Genomic DNA, 20,210 nt, shown 5'->3' with positions numbered 1-20,210 from the left:
GTGTGCTACTTGGCAGAAAACAGCACAGAGCGCGTTGACTCAGGCTTAAATTTATTATTGTTATTGTTAATTGGCATTTTGTCAGTACTGTCTTGAAGCAATAGAGGCAACAACCAGCAGGGGGCATAGCATGATTGCTGGCTAAAGAAGTGTGAATTTCAGCCAAGCCCCATGAGCAATACTGAATTCAACACTGGCATTAAAAAATAATAAAAAAATAAATTTTAAAAAAATTCTGGGGAAAACTCTCCTATGCCTTGATTGTAGTCCTATTTTGCAGCTAGCTTCTTAGTCTGAAGTTCCAAGATAGCCGCTACAGCTATTTAGCTAATTGTCTCCCCCCTGCCCCCATCCCCTCCTCCAGATGTTTCAACGAGGAGAGCTGTCTGTCCCTCAAGCCCCTGGAAGGGTACTTGGTGGTCCTTCAGCCGGATGCTCCACAGATCTCGCTGTCTGGGGTCGGTCCGCATCTGGCTCGCCCTGCTCCCGAGTTCGAAGGCCCCCGGGGCGTCCCCCTTTTTCCTGAGCTGCGTATCGTCTGCTCGCTGACTCACGCTGTCAATACGGCTGCGCAGGGGATGGAAGGTGGAGGTGAGCGTAACACCGAGTATAGTTCAGTTCAGGACGGTATGGATTTTATTGTATTGCCACTTTTCAGTTCAGTGACGGCCTGGTTGTGGGTGTCTGTATGATGTATGTCTATCATTTTCACCAAGTGGTCTTTGTCTCTTGTAACACAAAAGTGACCATTTAAGAACCTGTACATCGTTTGATAATGGAAATGCTATGAAACGCTTCCGTATCAGACCGTACCACTTGGTAAACAGGACATATGTGGTTTGCACCAAATTGACTCTTAATATTTTTTCACATTTGGTCTGTCAGCGCTGATGTCCGACGCCGTAGCCCACACTTTGGATGGCTGTGAGGTCCAACCTTTGGGGGAGGAACTTGACCCAGAGAGGGAGGAGCTTCTAGTGGATATGGATGTCGTCCGGGAGCGGGGCTTGGAAATCATCAATACTACAGCCTACATTGCCATCACAGGTAAAAAGTATACATACAGTCAGTCCTGATCCTGATGTGTTCACATCGCGATTTCATGCGAAAGAGGAGCTAGTTTTTGTTCTGGTCCGCTTTAGATGTGATGGGGCCTCCCAATAAGTCAATACAGTGGCACTACGAAGGAAAGTGAAATCTGGATCAATTTGTGTTCACATTAAGCGTCTAAGCCACTTTAAAGACTACAGGTGAATCAAATTGATACCACGTCGCAGTTCAATCCAATTCAAACTGGTAGGACTTTGGTTGGAGTAGCCGCATGAGTAAATAATCCTTCCAGTTAGATTGGGACACCTTAAAAGTCAACCAACAAAAAGAGGAATTGATCCTTTTTACGCTCACATTTCAAGTTTATTTCAAAGTTGGTTTGGGTTCTTTTTCTAATACACTTCAGTTCTCGTTGAGAGTGAGTTTTGTCCACATTCACAAAGCACAGCAATGACTCTCATGTCCACCAGGTGCTGAATCCATCTCTGTGTACGAGGACGTCCTTCGCTCGGTCCGCTACCGACTGTCAAGAAGCTCGTCTCGCTTTGAAAGACGGTTCCGTCTGTCCTGCTCTGAGATGAATGGCAGATACACCAGCAACGAGTTGACTCTTGAGGTGAGGCGACATCCACTATGACTCCTTGTAGGTAATATAGGAATGGAAATAATCATGCATTGTTTGTACTTGTAGGTGAACTTCCTCCACTCCTTGGACAGTATGTACCATCCGTCCCACTTGATGGCCTCCCAGCAACAGTTTCTCCATCAACATGCAGGCGAGCTCAGTGGGCACGCTCTGCCCAGCCAGCATCGCAACACAGGTGACATTTTGAATGCTCTGCTTGTATTTTAAACGTACCAAGTCTTTCATGTTAGATTAAAAATTTCAAACTATTCAACATTGCGGCTGTTGGTAAATGTTCTGACAGGGGACAAAATTCTTTTATTGGTATCTTTTATTTGGATTTGTTCCAAAATGCAATGGATTTCATCGTGATGCACGTATTAGACATACACAAAGTTTGATGGAAATCCTATGTGTCATCCCACTAACAGACAAGCCAAATGGGAGTGATTAAAAAACAACTGATAAAGAACTACCGTCGCTATTCTCATATTACAACTTTTCTTAAAAAAAAATAAAATAAAAAAGTTCTGATATTCATCTTTTTAATCTCGTCATAGTTCGACTTTTTTCCTTTCATTACAACTTTTTCAATAATGTTACGACTTTAATCTCACAGATGCCTTTATTCTTGTACTATTTTTTTTAAATGATAGTAATAAAAGTAATACATAAAAAATTGACTAGTGTCATAACTACATTTTTTTCCTAATATTATGACACTATTCTCACAACATGATGACTTGTGTCACATAGTGGTGTGATTCTTTTTCTTCTAACATTCCATCTTTAATCTCTGAGAACTCCCACATTATTCTCCTAAAAACGTCTTTATTCTTGTAATATTCCAACTTTTTTCTAAAAATAAAATCAAATAAAATAATGTTAGAAGTTAAGTTTTGTTCTTGTGACATGGCAAGTCTCGTAGTATGATTCTTTTTTCGTGTAACATTCTGAGTTTGTTCTCTGAAGAATGCGACAGCTTTCTCATAAAAACATCTTTATTCGCATATTATGACGTTTTTCTCAAATATGTCACTGCTCATAACATTACAAGCGTTCCTCGTAATATTACAAGTTTTATTCTTTTGAACAAGGCAACTTTACTGTCGTGATTCTTTTTCTCATAACATTATGACTTTATTTTCATATTATGATTTCTTTTGGTTGAAAATACCATTACATTTTTTTGGACATTCCAACTGTATTCTCTTAATATTCTTTTTAAAAATCACAAAAATAGAAAGTAATTCTCATATTCTATGATTTTTTTCCCCCCCTCAAAATATAACTTAATTCTTTTAACATTGGTAATTACAACTTTGTTCTCTTAATATAAAAATAAATAAATAAATAAATAAATAATAAATTGTATTTGTCATAGTTTGGGGGTATTTTTCCCCTTAAAATACAATGTAATTATTTTAACTTAATTTTCGTAACATTATGCATTTATTCTTGTCACATTTCAACTTTATTCTCAAGATATTAGGATCCCCCCCCCCCGAGAATATATCTTAATACTCATAACATTACAGCTTTAGTCACCTCTTGCCCTTGCGCAATAATGCTGGGTTTTTATTGACATACAGGTATATGCATCCCGTCTCCCATCAATGTAATTTGCTGTATTTTGTAAGCTTTACAAGCCTTGTACTCACTCTGGAAAGATATTTTCTAGTATTTTTTGCAGTTTTGAGGACTGTAGTTGAATACTCAAGTGTACCTACTGTTGTGGTTGGTTGATGTTGCACAAGACCATATCTACATCTGTCTCATTGTCAAAGTATGACTGTGGTTTTTCATTGTATATATTAATTATCTGTTTCTGTTGTTTGTCAGTGGTGCCTGGGGCCGCCACCATCATCATCATGGTGTGTGTGGGCTTCTTAGTCATCATGGTGATCCTCGGCGTTTTCCGAATCCGCTCCATCCATCGCCGCAGCGAGGAGGCTCGGGAAGCAGCGAAGGAGGGCGGTGGCCAGTGGGACGACTCTGCGCTCACCATCATCGTTAACCCCATGGAGGTAAAAAAAGAAAAAAAAAAAGATCCACATGGATGTTGGTGTGATCTTTTAAGAAGAAGAGCGCTCACTCTGTCATTCATGCTGGCAGTCGTATGAGTCTCGCCTGGGCATCTCTGCTGACACGGAGGGAGAAGGCGAGGAGGAAGAGGAAGAGGAGGTGGCCGAGTCGCCCGACAACACCGGCGACGACCAGCGTATCATCTTCAAGAAGGAGGGGAGAGAGGGCAACGCCCGCCGCTACTGAGCGCATGTAAACCTTGCACCTGTTCTCATGGAAACCACCGGTCACAACACTTTTATGATCATGTATGGAATGTATACCTGCGAACACCACGCACAACACCTTCAATGTAATATACTCAGCCACACACGCCACACCATACGTAACCTATAGCCAACAACGGGGCGCTTGTTCTCCACTTAAATGTTCAGTGGCACAATGTATACAATGTCATTTAACAGCCTGAGCCACCTAAATGAATTGTGGTGCATCACAATGATAATGTGTCTGTATAGAGTGAGCCTGGATGAATGAAGCTGCTTTCTTTAAAAAAAAAAAAAAGATTGTATTGTACTTGGTTATTGAACACAATTGAAATACTTGCTCTCCACACGCCAACACCTGACTCACAAAGTCAGCGCACAAGCTGTTTCCTCCCCCTTTGCGACCTCTCTCAACACATTCCGTAGAAAACGTACGTTTTGTAAAGCTTACATCTATGAAGGAATAGTAGCGCCACACTGAAAAACATAAAAAATACCAGGAGGATAAATGTATAGAATTACAAGGATGAGGTATTATAAAATATTACTCAAATAAACTTTATGGGGAAAAAAGTCGTAATTTTTAAGAATTAATCTTACATTCTTACGATTTACTTTTTATTCTCAAAAACTCAAAACTTTTTTCGTAATGTTACAATTTAATTCAGGGAATATAATTCTGTTATTCACGTCATTGTATTAAAAAAGATGATGATTCTCATTTTGATGCAACTTTTTTCATAATATTATGACTTATCTCGTAAATTTTATTCTTTTAATGTTGCCTTTTTTTCCCTCGTAACTTTACAACTTTATTCTCTCAACGTATTTACTCTCGCAATATTACAACTTTATTCGAGTAACATGACAACGTTATTCTTGTAATGTTGTCGCTTTAGTCTCATAACCTTACAGCTTCATTCACTTAACATTCCGACTTTATTCTTGCAATATTCCTTTTTTTTTCTTGGCCATCCAGCTTTATTCATGTAACATTATGACTTTATCCTCCTAACATTCTGATGTGTTACTTTCTTAACTTTATTTGTGCGTCATTCCGACTTTGTTTTCGCAAAAAAATGTCTCGCAATATCATGTATTATTGTTGTAACATGGCGACTTTATTCAGATAAAATGACAACTTGATTCTCATAATGTTACGATTTTTTTACGAAATGTTACGATTTTTTTACGAAATATGGCTATTCTCGCAACATTTTATGACTGAAGTCTGATAACACGGCAACTTTGTTCTTTAGAAACAATTTCTTCGTAATATTACAACTTAATTGTCGTAACATTACGACTCAATCTCATAACGTGACAACTTCATTTCCATAACGTTATGACTTTTTTTCTCTGGAAAAATAGGCCTTTTCTGGTAAAATTGCATAACACAACTTCTTTCTCATATTACGCTTTAATTTGTGCAACGTGGCAACTTTTTATTTGATAAACAATTTCTTGTAACATCACATCTTCATTCTCGTACCATTACGACTTTCTTCTTGTGACACGACAACATTTTGATAAGGTGCAGACTTTTTCCTCTGGAAAATATGACTATCCTTGAAAACATTACGACCTCTTTCTCGCAATGTTACGACTCAATTCTGGTCACACGACAACATTTCATTCTTTATTAACAATTTCTCTTACCATTACGACTTCATTCTCGTAACATCACAACTTTATTCTCGCGACTTGGCAACCTCACTTTATGCAACCTTACGACTTTTTGCTCAGAAAAATATGACATTACAAACACTTCTTGTAACACTATGACTTTATTCCAACGTGGCAACTTCATTTCTGTAATGATATGACTTTTTTTCTCAGAAAAATAGGACTAATGTCGTAACATTACAACTTCTATCTCATATTACGAGTTAATTCTCACGGCTTATTATGAAGATTATTCTAAACACAAACTGGTACTTGGCGCATTTGGCACTTGGTAACATCACTTCCTACAATAAAACTGATAAAACTGCTGGACTTGACCTCTAATGCATCACACATTGACCTCTGGAATGTCTCCAAAAACCACACACACACACACACACACACATGCACACACACCACAACACAACACGACCCCCGCTGTCCCCGGAATGTCCGCTCAGCTTGGGCAGTTTTGATTGTATTGATTGTAATGAGTTTTATGTACATACAACAATAAATACTATGATCATATTATTACCATTATGAATTGTTATTATTGCAGCAGCCACTTTTTCAGCACATTTTGAGATATGGAAGATGAAGTCATTTCCTGTTTTGTTAATTCCAGCATCAAAGAAATAAGTAGGAATATATAATACTATAGTAGTAGTGGTAAGGATGATAACTCCTGGCTTGATGAGTGTCTCTTACTTTTGTGTGTGATAATGTTGTAATTTAAGAACTTGTCCATATCTGACTCACAGAAAAGTAAAGGAAAAAAAAACACTGGGAGTCACATTTGTTGTGATACCTGCAACTGTAGATAAATGTCTCATCTTTGGCACTCTTTTCACCAACTTTCTACGTTCTTTTGTCCACCGATATTTGGGTTCAGTGAATGTGACTCCCCCACCGTCTCCCCTTCCGTGTCTCTTGCTGTCCGTATGTGTATGTGCAGTGCTGAAAACCTGTCAGTAAATCAATTTAAATGCCTGTTTATTTTGTTTTGTTTTGAGTGTGATGTTATGAAGGAGTAAACATTGCATTGCATAACTTATATTATTATATTATACCCACTGGAACATTATGTAATTACCGGTGCGGTGTGAGGACATGGATTGTTACAGAGAGAGACCACTGTCAACAAAATTCATAATAAAATCAATATATGACGTCTCCATGAGAAGCCTGTTTTTTTTTTAGATTTGAAATAGTGGAATGATAGATATAATCCATTCCAAAAATGAGTTGTAAAATTGGGGTAACATTACTTGTCACGCAAGCGTAAAAGTAAGGTCAACTTTGTAAAATGTAAAAACAAAACTCTTCAAATTATATTAGACATTTTTATACTTTGTATCATGTAAAGATAATAAGCCATTGTATTTATTTTGCAATATGTTTATTATTACTTTAATAAGACTTTTTTTCTCTTTTGCATCTCGTGTAGCTAAATAAATTAAGCATTTATATCTTTGTAAAGATGTGCAGAGATTTGATACTGATTTTGTATTGGATATACAACATTACAAGGATGATTTGGTACCCCATGTAGCTAATTTTGTGGCAGGTGGGTGTATATTTCCCCTTGTGGGACTAATAAAGGCATATCTTATCTTATATTGCCGGATAGTTCAAATATTTTTAATAATACAGCATAAGGTTTTCAATACTGAGGAGAGTTGTATGTACTTCCATGTTTGCAAATGTATTAATTGCCTGCAGCTGTCGCCCGAAGTCAGCTGGGATAGGCTCCAGCATACCCCCGCGAACCTAATGAGAAGCGGCATAGAAAATTGATGGATGGATGGATAGTTAGGAAAACAAACAGATCAGATGGTCACGTGATTGCTTTTAACGCCTGATAAATTTGCATAACAGCACATTCCAACATCAGAACGAGACCATTATCGTGTTATCTAACATTTTGATTACAATTTAAACGAACACCAAAGAAACACGATCAGATTAACAAAATGGCACATTCGTCTTTATTCGGTGGCGGTTTTGGGCTCCTGAGAACTGTTAACTTTGATGGTTTACGCTAAATAATTTTACGTAGCTCCTTTAAACCTTTGGTAGTGTACGTACGTAGAGGCCTTCTGAGAATACCATTCGGTAGTTGATTAATAAGCGCTTCTCCACGCTGTCAGTGTATTGTACTGTGTCAGTGGAATGGAGGAGGCAGGTAAATAAAGGAGCGAACAACACACGACGGCGGATTACCACTGATGTTTTCCGTGAGAGATGGCAGTCTGACAGCGATTACTTTTTGATTGTGAAAGCAGTTGAAGCGGACGTACCGGAGAGGAGGGACAACCAGCGGGATTCGGTCGGCGGTGAGGTGAACATCATGCTCGCCGTCTCCTCTCGCGTCTTAAGCGGCTTGCTGTCTTCTTGGGCACCGCTGGCTGGAGATAGCTAGCTAGTTAGCTTAGCTAGCCAGCATCGAGCTAGCTTGGTATTGTTAGATGCATTACAGACTTGTGTCTCGAACATTCTGCGTTCTATATACTTAAACAAACAGTATAATATGATTTAAAACGGCATTGTATTTGTTCCCGGATAAATACACCGTGTTTAATATTCACTGCCTAGCAGTCAGTTGTAACACATGACAATCCACCCTGTTAGATAGCACAGGAGAGTAACAACTGCTGAATAACTTATGTATTTTGTATAAATTAAAGTCCATTTATGAATATTAAAGGTGAAACAAAAAAAAAAAATACTGAACGGTCAATAGGTCAGTGGTGTGTAAAGAGACAGGTGTCACCTTGGCCTATTTGTTATAGACTCACTGGACAAATCACTAATAAGTCAACAATTTAGCTTCTACAAAGAGGATAATGTTCAGTTTTTTTGTATTAGTTAACTGGATCTTTATTATCGTTGTTGCAGCAGCGTTCAACATTTCCCAACATGTTGTCCTTCTCATGTGTCAATTAAAAGTGAGCGTTATTCTCCTCGAAAAGGCAGATTATTTTTACACAACTCCTGTATTATCTCTATTGTTGTGGACACCGATTGCGATGAGAGTGTATTAATAATATCTAATCCTCTTACATCGATCCTGATCATCATATCGTAGCTGTGTGAATTTTCCTCACATTGACAGCTTAACTGTAATTGATAACAGAAGATGGGCTGTCTTGTGCAATGCTCAATGTGCTTGTAGGAGAGAAGAATGCTGCATGTGTGATTTTTTTTTATTTTTATTCCTAACAGTTTATTTAGGAAATTATAACTCATCTCTGGCAGGGTTGGAGATGTTGAGTAGGTTAGAGAGGATTGTCGTCGGTAGGCCTACTATTAGGTGTGGATGTATTGTAGAATTGCTTCTTGGATGTTATTGTGATTATTAATTATTATTAATTATTCAGGGCCCTATAAAATCCATTTTTATTTTTTCCAAATTCCATTTTTTCCATTTTAATTATTTACATTCAGTTTTTTTTTTTAACCTTTTACACTTATTTTACAAGCATGTGTACTTTTGTGTCCGTTAATTAAATGCAAAAATCCTTACATTTATTGATGCTATACATCATTGGACTTTACTCTTTTTCTGTTATAGCTTATGACTTCTTGAAATGACTTCTTCAAAGTAAAACAACCAAGACAAGACATGAGAGATAAGAAAAATAAGAAACTAGAATGAGAATAAATAAATAAATACGGAACAGATCACGTCAAATCTGTAGTAGATTATTATCTGTAGTAGATAATAAATAATAGAATATTGAAAAATGACCTTGATATTGATGATATCAATATCTGATCGGGACGCCCCTAAATAATACTTAGATAAAATAATCAATAGTACAATACCATATTGTCAGAAAAAACAAAAATAATATTAAATGTTCTTTTACAGCCTCCTTTATCTATACCATAAACGTCAGCTTCAGTGGGTGTGTGTTGTGGGAACACACACGTGACACATGAAGGTATCAGATGTCATAGTAAAGGTTGTGATAGCCACAGCACCAACATTGGCCTTGTGACCTAAATTTTTCCTTAGGGAAAATAAGGAGGCGTCTAATTGAGGTGTGGTGTTTATTCAAGTGGAATACCCGTTAAGAGCACACTGCTTAGCCAGCATTAATACTGCGACATTTTAAAGCGCGTGTTGAGGTAGATAAAGCTGCGGGATGCTGACCACTCTTGATATTTCAAATGCAGCTACTGCCAGCCTGTGGTGTCGATAAAAAAAAAAAAGTAAATCAGGAGGTTGCCTACAGCCACAACTGTTTATACCACTGTTTGTTTGTTTTTTACCTGGCGCTAAATACATATCCTGGCGGTTATTTGCTTTGCTCATGTTTATGTTATGTTTATGGTTATATTATGCTATGCTATGCTATGTTATGCTGATGCCTAGTAACAATAACATGGTAAAACAAAAAACTGGAGCTTTAAAGTTTGTCTTTGTTGCCATCCAAAAGAGACAAAGATCCATCTACATAGCTCAACTGGCGGAGCATGCCTGTGTGTTCTGACTCGTTCCAACCTCATTATTCATGGTTCAGCCTAACAAGGAAATCACATGGAAAACAGCAGATGGAGCTTTAAGTTGGTTATGTGGCATCAGATAACTGGGGCATGCGTTTTACCTCGCTTGGCCTTTCCACTGTTAGAGGAAGTCTGAAAACCTGTTCATCAGATTAGAGTATTTTATATAAGATATTAAAATGGTAATTCTCAGGATAACGTGTCTATGTTGTACTTGTGCATTTACAGTGACTGTCAATGGAATGACCTAACACAGTAAACCAATAACTTATGTTTGAAAACTGCTAAATTGATGTATTTCTCCTTCCTCTCAGTTTTTTTAGTCGGCCTCATTGGGTTAGCTTCATCTTTGTGTTGCCATGGCGATGCGGGAGTTGGTGGAGGCAGAATGCGGCGGCGCCAATCCCCTCATGAAGTTGACCGGTCACATAACCAACGAGGCCGGGGCATGGCGGCACCGCTCTACACCCACAGTGAGCAATTTTTTTTATTTTTAAGCTAGTTTAAATTGAAATGAAAAGGCTAATGTTGACATTTTTCATGCTAGATTCCCCCAACTCCCATTGAAATTGCAACTGAGGAAGACGTGAGTGCTCATATTTCACCTTCGCATTGTTTTATACTTTAGTTAGTGTGGTGATTTAACCACATAAAGGTCTACTAAGGTGTGTTTTGGGGTTCCAGCTGGTCAATGAGTTTCTCCAGGCACCCCCACGCCCCCCGCAGACATTCGACATGGGTCAGCTGTTGGAGGAGATGCAGCAGATCGACCAGCAAAGCTACAGACAAGCTCCACAGAGAGGTACCTCTGTTACCCAGCTCTTTAATCATCAACTTATCCTCACAGATGTCTCCAATGCAATATTTTCCCCTCATGCCCCAGCTCCGGATGTGGCAGCCTTGGCTCTCTCAGGTGACTGGGCAGCAGAGTTTGTCTCAGGCTCAGAGTCTGCATCAACGCCGGGCCTCATCGCACTTGGTGACGCCGCGGATGCCGACTGGACGAAAGAATTCATTGCTGAGGCTGCAGGTAGCATTGAATGGCTTTTTCTCAAAGTCAATAAAATGAATAGATAGCAAATACTTGTATATGTATTTATACTGTCTGACTATTGCTGCTGTGGGGCCGCTATCAATCTTTAAACCTGCACTATTTTTCTTCAGTATTTCAGGGAAAAAAAATCTTACTGTGTGTTCTCCTGGTGTATGTTTTATTTTCTCTTCCAGATCCTGGACGCTGGGCTGAGGAATATTTGGAGCAGTCAGAGGAGAAGCTGTGGCTGGGAGACTTTGGAGACAAGGAGAATGAGTGGTGAGAAAAAGGACATAAAAGTGTTATTGTTAAGGTTCTGACATCCTCTAAAGCTGTGGTGTCCAAATTGGGGCCTGAGGCCATTTGTGACATGCGATTGCTGTTTTTTGGGCCAATGACACGTTGTACGAATAAAATTAAAGCGCCAAAGCTCAAATGTTGTAACTAATAATTAATAACAACACAAAGATTTGTCTTTAAATATACAGTGTGTGTGTGTGTGTGTGTGTGGGCGTGTGCGTGCGTGTGTGCGTGTGTGCATGCGTGTGAAAAAGTTTGGATACCCCTGCTCTTTAGTGAAAAGGCTGTACATTTGTAAAAACTAGAACATATTCTTGTTAATTGAACAGGACAAAGGAATACCAGCCAGCAGAGGAGCTGAGGCAGACAGCCAATGAGCTTGTGGCAAAAGTCGACGACCCCAAGTTACAAAACACAGAGGTGAGCAACAACTTCACGTCCACCCACAAGCCATCCAATCCCCGTTCATGCCACTTCTATCACTGCACTCTCTCACTCTGTCCATTCCTTTGTTACTTTCAAGTTATATTTTTAATAAGCTAGTAATGGTAATTTTTTTTGTATCGCTTTTTTTTCTTGTTTTGTTTTTCATTGTTGTGTAGTTCCTGCGGTTCATTAGGCAAATTGGCGAGGGCAGTGTGACAGTGGAGAGCAGAACAGACAAACAGCTCACAGATAAAGCTCAGGCCACAGAGGCTCACAACTGGGCTTCCAGCCTCAACCAGGTACGCTGTCCCCTTGAGGATGACGTTTTTGCCATTGGGAAACTTTGACGGGTCTTTGTGCTGCAGTAACATGTTCCACCAAATGCAGCCAGTACTCCTGTAATATGAATACTGTGGCTGCATTGTAGTATCTAATATCTCTAATATCTAGTATCTCACAAAAGTCAATACACCGCTCCCAGCAGCCATTTCATACAGTATATCTTCTCAAGGGCAATTCTATAGATAGTTAACTTAGATCAACTTTTGGAATGTGTAGGGCTTGTGTAGCAGTATAGATTTACTATCCACAGAAAATGAGTCAACACATAGCCATCATTGTCTGCATAGCTAGCAACACCAGTGAGAACATCTCACAGTGAACATGTCCAGTTTGTGTCCTTGGTGTGAATAGCACCAATAGCAAAAGCACGAAAGCCCTGCTCCTCAACAACCGAATACAGCCACAACTCCTTCGCAATAAAAGTATTTCAAGCAGAAACACTTGCCAGAGTTGGGTGGAAAATTAGTTATCACCTGCTCGATGGTTCTCTGGTGGGCAGCAACTTCAGTTGGCTGTTTTTCCTCCTGTTTCGGGTGGAAATGTGCTATGTGGTTTCTCATATTTGTCGTGTTCCTGAAATATTTGAAGCTTGTATGACAAAGCTTGCATATTGTCTGGCTCTTGTCCAGCTCATTTTTACCTTCAACTACATGAAAGCCAAAGTGCTTCCAGACGAGTTTACGCTCAGCCATTCTAGTAGCGTCTTACGCCTAGGTGCACCACCATAAACTGTCCGGGACGCACATCCGCTTTCCGTCTTTTTGTTAGTGAGCATCGATTATTGACATTTATGAATCGATTAATAATCGGCAATGTCCGCATCGTGATGCATCTAAGAATCGATTATTTCCCCCACCCCTAGTGAGAACTAGCGGTGCACAATCAGGCCCATATAAGGAATTATGACATCGCTCCAATGAGGCGAGACTGTGTTGTAAGTGGGTCACCGTGAGCAAATCAAGTACTCCTTTCATCCAACGTGTGACGTGCTCCAAAGCATGGGTGGTAAACATCGTTTTGATTGTGTAGGACCTCCCCACTTGCCCGCTAGCTACCAAACCAACACTTCTCGACAAAAGAAAAAAAACATCAACCCTCAACACACCAAACCCCACCAGCCACCCAAAAGGCAAGGAATTGCCACAACAGTGCTCCGAAAGCCCCTAAAGACGCCTGTGTCAGCAAAGAAGGTGCGCGCCGTGGCATCGTCCAACATCCCCGAAGACACTGGCTATTTATCTATCTGCAGGTACAGTTTGTCAAATCCAACTTTTTCTTACCTCCCCGGTGTGTTCCAACTGCAATCTCAATTTTAAGAATAATAGATATTGGTATCAGTGTTGAGAAGCAGGAAGTTATCGGTATCTCCTTAAAAAAAATGTATCGTTGACCCCAGTGAGCACACTTGTTATGTAGCTGAGCTACACAGGTTGTTACTTGAATCTTCTTCCACTCCTCCATGATGACATCACTGGTGGAGCAGGTAAGTGTTCAACACCTTGCCCTCCTAGACTCTATTTACATCTATTCCCATCTTCAGTTATGGTAAGCTACGGTGCATGCACAAGTATCGTTTCACCAGCAGCCCAGGCTTTCGCATAGTTATAGAGACGCACTGTCAACTGATTGCTAGTCTCACAATATCTGGTGCATGTCTCTACATTCGACGATTCTCGCTTGTCAATTGGTTCATCTTTTCACAACCTTACCAGACAATAATTTTGACAATAATGGCTATGTTGAGTCTTTTCACTTGATAGTCAATCTATACTGCTATACAAACTGCACACGGACTAATCTTAAAGTATAAAGTATATCTAAGTTTCATCTCGATAGTATTGTCCCTTGAGAAGATACACTGCACGTGTCAAACTCATGACATGGAGGGATGAGACACGACAGGTTTTCCCTCCAGCCAGTTTCTCCAGCAGGTGATTTAATTGATGAGCTCCTTCCCTCAAATCGAAGGAGGATGTTGATCATTAAAATCACCTGCTTTCGTAACCGTCTGGAAAGAAAACCTGCAGTGTCTCGACCCTCCATGGCACAAGTTTGACACCCCTGACTGTTATAAAAACACTTGCTGAAATGTCTCACTTTTGTGAGACAGTGTATTTTCACTGTAGTGTTCACTTGACAATGGCTGATGCTAAACTTTCACAGGATTCCCCTTCTAATCGCTGTAGAAGCCCATTTCTTCCAAGGAAAATGAAGACAAATCAGATTTAAGTCTCATGTGTCAAAAAAGTGGTTTGGCTTCTTGTCTATATTTTTGTCAGTTTTTCTATGATATTTTGGTGTTCTTTTTCTGTGAGAAATGGGCTTCTTGCGCTCTACTGTGCATGTGTTTCTGATGAGTACCTGCTCACAACTAGGGTGCTCTAACTTTGCCATGTACTCTTTCCACTCTTGACCCTATCAATGTCCCATTTTTAATGAATAACAATCACCGTTCATCCACCCTGCTGCTTCTACCATTTTAAATATACTCCCACACTGAACCCCACCTCCTCGACATAGTTCCTGACAGAAACAGGGGGAGGAAGTCTTCCCTTGGAATCCACAGAGAGGAAGGAGACGATTGAGAAAGCTAAAGCTAAGCAGGCACAGCAGTGGGCCAAGGTCATCAGGCAGGTAGGACCGCTGTGGTCGTGCCAGCGATAGACTCTAGTGTTGTTGCACACGTTATTTAGACAGACATATTCTATTTTCTAAGGATAATTGGGTTGCATCATTAGGGAGGATAGTATTAGCCTTTTCTCTGTTTTCACCTTCCATCTTTCCATTCACTTTCCACTATATTTTTCCTGATTTACTGCCTCCCCCTGTCCCCCAACCACACACACACACACACATCCCAACCTCAAGTTTACTTAGCAGATTCCAGGCAACCCATTGTGTCATTGCTGGCCTCTTATTCAGGTGTCGGAGGAGTCAGCCGAAGCTTGGGTGGATGAGTTCACCACATCGGGACCGGATTTCCACCAAGCCAAAGCCGCAGTGGAGGTGAGACGGAGCCAAACCACACTGATAATTGGATGCAGGGGTAAAGACCGGGATAGAAGGCAGATTGGGGAAAGTGCAAGATTTGAAAATGAATTATGTCACAAGGAGACACAGGGAAATTCCTCCTCCTCCTCTGCCTTCTCTTCCTCATAAATCAGTTTTAAAGAAGAGCACCATGTGTGCCTTCCCTGCCTGCCTCAGTAATGATTTATTGTCATTTTATCAGAGTGATGTGGATTTTTGGGAGAAGCTGCAGCAGGAGTGGGAGGAGATGGCCAAGCGGGATGCAGAGAGTCATCCATGGCTGACGGACTTTGATCAGCTACTCAGTTCGTCTTATGACAAGGTCAAGCTCACTTCTGACCATTATTTAGTGTCATGCACATTATTGAATCCCCACATAGTTAGAACATCCTCTCTCTGTCCTTCTTCTCAGGGCTATCAGTTTGAAGAAGACAACCCTTACTTGACTCACCAGGACCCTTTGACGGAGGGAGTGAAGAGAATGGAGGCTGGGGACATCCCTGGCGCCGTGCGCTTCTTTGAAAGCGCAGTGCAGAAAGAAGCAGAAAACCAGCTGGTGAGAATCTCAAAGCACAACATAACAGAAAGCATTTGGCTGCCACAGCTAATTTCACTCATTTTATGCATGCAGGCTTGGCAGTATCTGGGCACTTGTCAAGCAGAAAATGAACAAGAATTTGCTGCCATCAGCGCCCTCCGCAGGTTATAAACATAATTAAACATCACAAACGCCACACCACTACCACTGCACTACCACAATACACTACCACAATACTAAACGTCCTTTACAAACTAATGCATTTTTCAAATAAGAGATGTACCGATCAAACAAATACACCCTGCTTCAGAAACAAATACAGCACGTTTTACACATACAAAGGAACACATTTCTTCAGTCACATAAAATATCCCCCTGGTACAAACTAAAGTCTTTCAAGTACAAAAAAATATCCTTCAAGTGCAAAAACGGAACAACCTTCAGGTCAGGATTGTGGTTGCGTTTTCAGGTTGGGCCAAAATGCTCATGACAGCTGGTGAATGTGTATTTATGGGGACATACATTTTTTTTAAAACTTCACTCGTGTGGATGTTGTTGTTGTTTCTACATTGGAGTGGGGGGAAATGTGCATTTTTTTGTGACAAATTCTGAGCCTGGTGAAGTCATAATATGCAAATTAGATTAGCAAATTTATTCCCATCACAGACTTTGGAGCATACTGATGATTTTTCTAATTTAAAGTATGCCTTTATTTCTATCCCTTTTCAAGCTACAACCTTTTGAAATAGTAATGCCAAAACTGAAAAAAACCCTCTGGGGCCTAAAGGGTTAAAATGATTGCTTTTGACTGTCTTATGCCTCTTTAAGGTGTAATTTTGTACACACACGGTGTAATAGTTAAAGTGCTGCTGTTTTTAGTCGTGAACAGTTAAATTATTTAGACATGTATGCTTAAGTACAAAAAACAATTCTACGACGGAAAACTGTTTTGTGACTTTTGCACTAATTTTCTGCCTAACAGATCCACACACACATGAATTTCAGACTCACACTGCAGTAAAGTTAGAAATATATTCACAGATTCAAACTTTCGGGATCTATAACTCCCAAGGGAAGGTTTGTTAGAAAGCAAACGATACCTCTTTCCAACAGTGGTAACGCAGACAATGAGATACAACTTATTTATGTTTTATCAAAACAAGTAGTCCTCTGCACTATGACTATTACATTGTTCTCTATGACCAGCTAGCAGTGAGACCAGACCGCAGGAACCATCTACAAATGACTATACCGAAAAGAAACAATAAATGATTATTCAATAATTTCACTTCTGTGAAGTGTATTGACACCAAACTCACCACACACATTGATAGCGTCATCCTGGTTGTACTACAGCAATTAGTTTGGGGAAAAAGTGCTTTTACATAATTTTGGAGAATTTTTATTGGTCATATCAATCAGTAAGTTAAAGATTAATTAATAAATGCAAAAGTTAAAAATGTTTTGGCATGATTTTAACTCCATATAAGTACCCCACAGGCGTCCTGAACAGGCACTGGCTTAAGCTGTTCATGCCAATGTTTTTGGACCCAGCGTTAGAGACCCCAGTGATTCATCGAATAGAGGCCTTAATTGGAGGATAAAGCAAGTATGAGTTAGAATAACATTTAAGGTGTCTTTGTGTTAGGTGTTTGGAGCTGAAGAATGACAACCTGACCGCTCTGATGGCGCTGGCCGTCAGCTTCACCAATGAATCGCTGCACAGGCAAGCCTGCGAGACTCTTCGCGATTGGCTGAAGCACAACCCAAAATACCGCACCGTGTGGGAGGAGTACGAGCTGGAGAGCCAGAGGGAAGCTTCCAGAGAAAGGGGCAAAGAGCAGGAGCGGTTTGGCTCCCTGCTGCCTGAGTGAGTATCGGTCAGCTCCTGTTTTTATTCAGTATTCAGTTATTTTAAATGTGTTTCAATATGTGCCTGTCTTCGCAGATCTTTGTTTACAGGCGTGCAGACTTTATTCCTCCGCGCAGCTAACACAGACCCCGCTCAGGTGGACCCTCAGCTGCAGTGTGGTCTTGGAGTTCTCTTCAACCTCAGCGGAGAGTATGATAAAGCGGTGGACTGTTTCAGTGCAGCTCTTTCTGCCACGCCACAGGTGAGCTTACATCAGTGTAGACCTGCATGGTGTTTGTGTGGTCATTTTTTACACGTCACTTTCCCCCTTTTCTGTCTGTCAGGACTACTTGCTGTGGAACAAGCTGGGCGCAACACTAGCTAACAGCAGCCGCTCAGAGGAAGCGGTGGCCGCCTACAGGAGAGCCCTGGAGTTGCAGCCAGGTTTTGTACGCAGTCGCTACAACTTGGGAATCAGTTGTGTCAATTTAGGAGCACACAGGTGAGCATGTGGTGTCCAACTACTGCATTAAAACACCACTTCCATAACCTAACTATACCTTTTTTTTTTTTTGACAACACACATTAAGTAGTTTGCAGTGGTGTAGCATAACACTGAAAACTGTCTCGAATATTAACCACAGTAATTTGCATATTGTTCAATTAATCATTAAGAATGATTATCCTTGCAAATTTTTTATTTTTTGTTGTTTATGTTGAATTTCACAAATGAGTATTAGGGCTACGGTGAAAAGAAAAATATATATGTATATATACATGTAAAAAGTATTATATAAATGCAGAGAGAAAAGTCATAACATTGCAATAATGTAGTTATACTTTTATGAGAAGACATCAGAATATTACTGTGCAAGAAAGGGATGAGATTTTTATTTTTAATAATGAAAAAATTTAATAACTAATTATAAAATAATAAATTGCATAAAATAAATAATTAAATACAGTAATAAATACATTGATTACACTCTTAAAAATAAATAAATTATAACACAGATAATAAATTGAGTAATAATATAATAGTAATAAACTGCACTATTATTAAGATTCAAATAAATACAGCTGGAATCTTGTAATATTACAACTTTAATAAATGGCATTATTAGTAAATAAATGCATTAATAAAAACAGTCAATCTTGTAAAATTATTTATTATAAAATTGCCATTTTTTTCCCTGTAAAAGTAAGGCTGTTTTTTGTATTTTTGTACTGAAAACTTCATAGAATTTTCTTTTTAACGTGACCATGATAGATCAATAGATTATTCGAGTGTTCCCAAGTAAGTGCCGACTAAGTGTAATTTGTTGTTCATGTTTGACTTATTTAATTATGTTAAGTTATTTTTAATTAAAGAATTGCAACATTTATTAGGCAATTTGAACAATTAGTTTGATCAATGGGTACAAGTAACTCGTATGTCCACTAGATGGCACAATCAGTGCTGTGAAAATTCAAATTACAGCATTCACTATGCATTTAAAAAAGTTATTATGATATGTCAACAAATGTTATGCCTTATAATGCTAGTCTTTAATACCAAAGCTCATCAGTCAATGTCAGTTGTTTCCTTAATGTTGCAGGGAGGCAGTGGAGCACTTCCTGGAAGCCCTGTCTCTCCAGCGGCAGGCCGCCGGTGACGAAGCGAGGGCCGTGCGAGGCCCTGGAGGCACCGCGGCCACGGTGATGTCTGACAACATCTGGTCCACCCTGCGCATGGCTCTCAGCATGATGGGGGAGAGCTCGCTGTACTCAGCTGCTGACCGCCGGGATTTGGACACGTTGCTGGCTCACTTTTGCCAGAGGGAAGTGGAGGGAGGGCATGAATGAAGGTCTGTCCAGGGAGAGTTAATTGAGTGTGAATGTTCTCTGCATGGAGGCAAATGTTTGAATGAATGAAAGGGACAATAACAGGAGGAAAATACTGTGAATCATCCTCCATCCGGTGCACTTCTAGGACAAACGCAGTAATAGTGTGTGAAAGTAGCAGCCAATGGGAATAAATTTTCTTTATTTCGCATAAATGACGCATCCCTGTTTCGTCTTACAATGCAAGACATATGTAGATCTTTAAACTCCCATCATGTACAATAGATTTATGGTAAGTACTTGCTAATGCAATGATTATATCAATATAATCAGCAGTGCTAGTTTCCTTTTTGTAATATCAACATTATTAATTTTTGGTAATTAACCTGGACAATGAACTGACAACCAGTGTGACTGTTACTCGTAAGTTTGTGTGCACCAGAATAAGCAGGGACATTGAACGATAACATCATGTGTCATCGGATTGGTTGCTCTGGGCTCCTCCCTCTCTTTTTCAAATCTCTTGTTAAAAAAAAAAATTCATCCATTGTAATTTAACCATAATGTGCATTGTAATTGTTGCACTATAGTTGTTGTCAGACAGAGTTATGATCTGACTGCAATGTTTAATATAATAATCAGCAATAAAGCTTTGATTCCATATTTGTAAGATTGTATTTTATTTATTGTTCTATAATACAAAATGATATATTCATTAT

General features: G+C 39.6%; 2 protein-coding genes across 6 annotated transcripts in view; both read left to right on the top strand.

Moving 5' to 3' along the window:
- clstn3 (calsyntenin 3) overlaps positions 1-6,807 on the top strand; it is a 33,586-nt gene extending 26,779 nt beyond the window's left edge. The window contains exons 14-19 of the mRNA XM_054781804.1: positions 365-591; positions 886-1,047; positions 1,521-1,666; positions 1,742-1,871; positions 3,518-3,702; positions 3,791-6,807. Of these exons, the coding sequence (XP_054637779.1) occupies positions 365-591; positions 886-1,047; positions 1,521-1,666; positions 1,742-1,871; positions 3,518-3,702; positions 3,791-3,946 (1,006 nt within the window). The 3' untranslated portion in view covers positions 3,947-6,807. The remainder of the gene's footprint in view (positions 1-364; positions 592-885; positions 1,048-1,520; positions 1,667-1,741; positions 1,872-3,517; positions 3,703-3,790) is intronic.
- Positions 6,808-7,742: 935 nt separating this feature from the next.
- Positions 7,743-20,142, top strand: pex5 (peroxisomal biogenesis factor 5). Of its 5 annotated transcripts, XM_054783002.1 has the most exons (17): positions 7,750-7,970; positions 10,461-10,619; positions 10,694-10,732; positions 10,831-10,948; positions 11,030-11,176; positions 11,374-11,458; positions 11,809-11,899; positions 12,082-12,204; positions 14,768-14,881; positions 15,170-15,253; positions 15,480-15,599; positions 15,690-15,833; positions 15,909-15,979; positions 17,464-17,685; positions 17,764-17,929; positions 18,012-18,169; positions 19,266-20,142. In XM_054783002.1, exons 2-17 carry the CDS (start codon positions 10,506-10,508, stop codon positions 19,510-19,512), a joined length of 2,043 nt encoding a protein of 680 aa, XP_054638977.1. In that variant the 5' UTR covers positions 7,750-7,970; positions 10,461-10,505; the 3' UTR covers positions 19,513-20,142. The 5 variants fall into 5 exon arrangements, with proteins under 5 accessions (XP_054638976.1, XP_054638975.1, XP_054638977.1 ...); XM_054783001.1 differs by having other exon boundaries at positions 7,743-7,975; positions 10,831-11,176; XM_054783000.1 differs by having other exon boundaries at positions 7,749-7,970; positions 10,831-11,176.
- The last annotated feature ends 68 nt before the right edge of the window (positions 20,143-20,210 follow it).

This window comes from Dunckerocampus dactyliophorus, chromosome 7, assembly GCF_027744805.1.
Source record: "Dunckerocampus dactyliophorus isolate RoL2022-P2 chromosome 7, RoL_Ddac_1.1, whole genome shotgun sequence".
In the NCBI taxonomy this organism is placed as follows: domain Eukaryota; kingdom Metazoa; phylum Chordata; class Actinopteri; order Syngnathiformes; family Syngnathidae; genus Dunckerocampus; species Dunckerocampus dactyliophorus.
This window is presented reverse-complemented; position numbering and strand designations above follow the sequence as displayed.

Excerpts from the sequence above, each read along its gene's own strand:
- pex5 (XM_054783001.1), top strand. The coding sequence starts at position 10,506 with ATGGCGATGCGGGAGTTGGTGGAGGCAGAATGCGGCGGCGCCAATCCC. Across the intron at positions 15,254-15,479 it reads AAGCCAAAGCCGCAGTGGAG|AGTGATGTGGATTTTTGGGA; the intron begins GTGAGACGGAGC and ends TCATTTTATCAG. Across the intron at positions 18,170-19,265 it reads GTCAATTTAGGAGCACACAG|GGAGGCAGTGGAGCACTTCC; the intron begins GTGAGCATGTGG and ends TTAATGTTGCAG.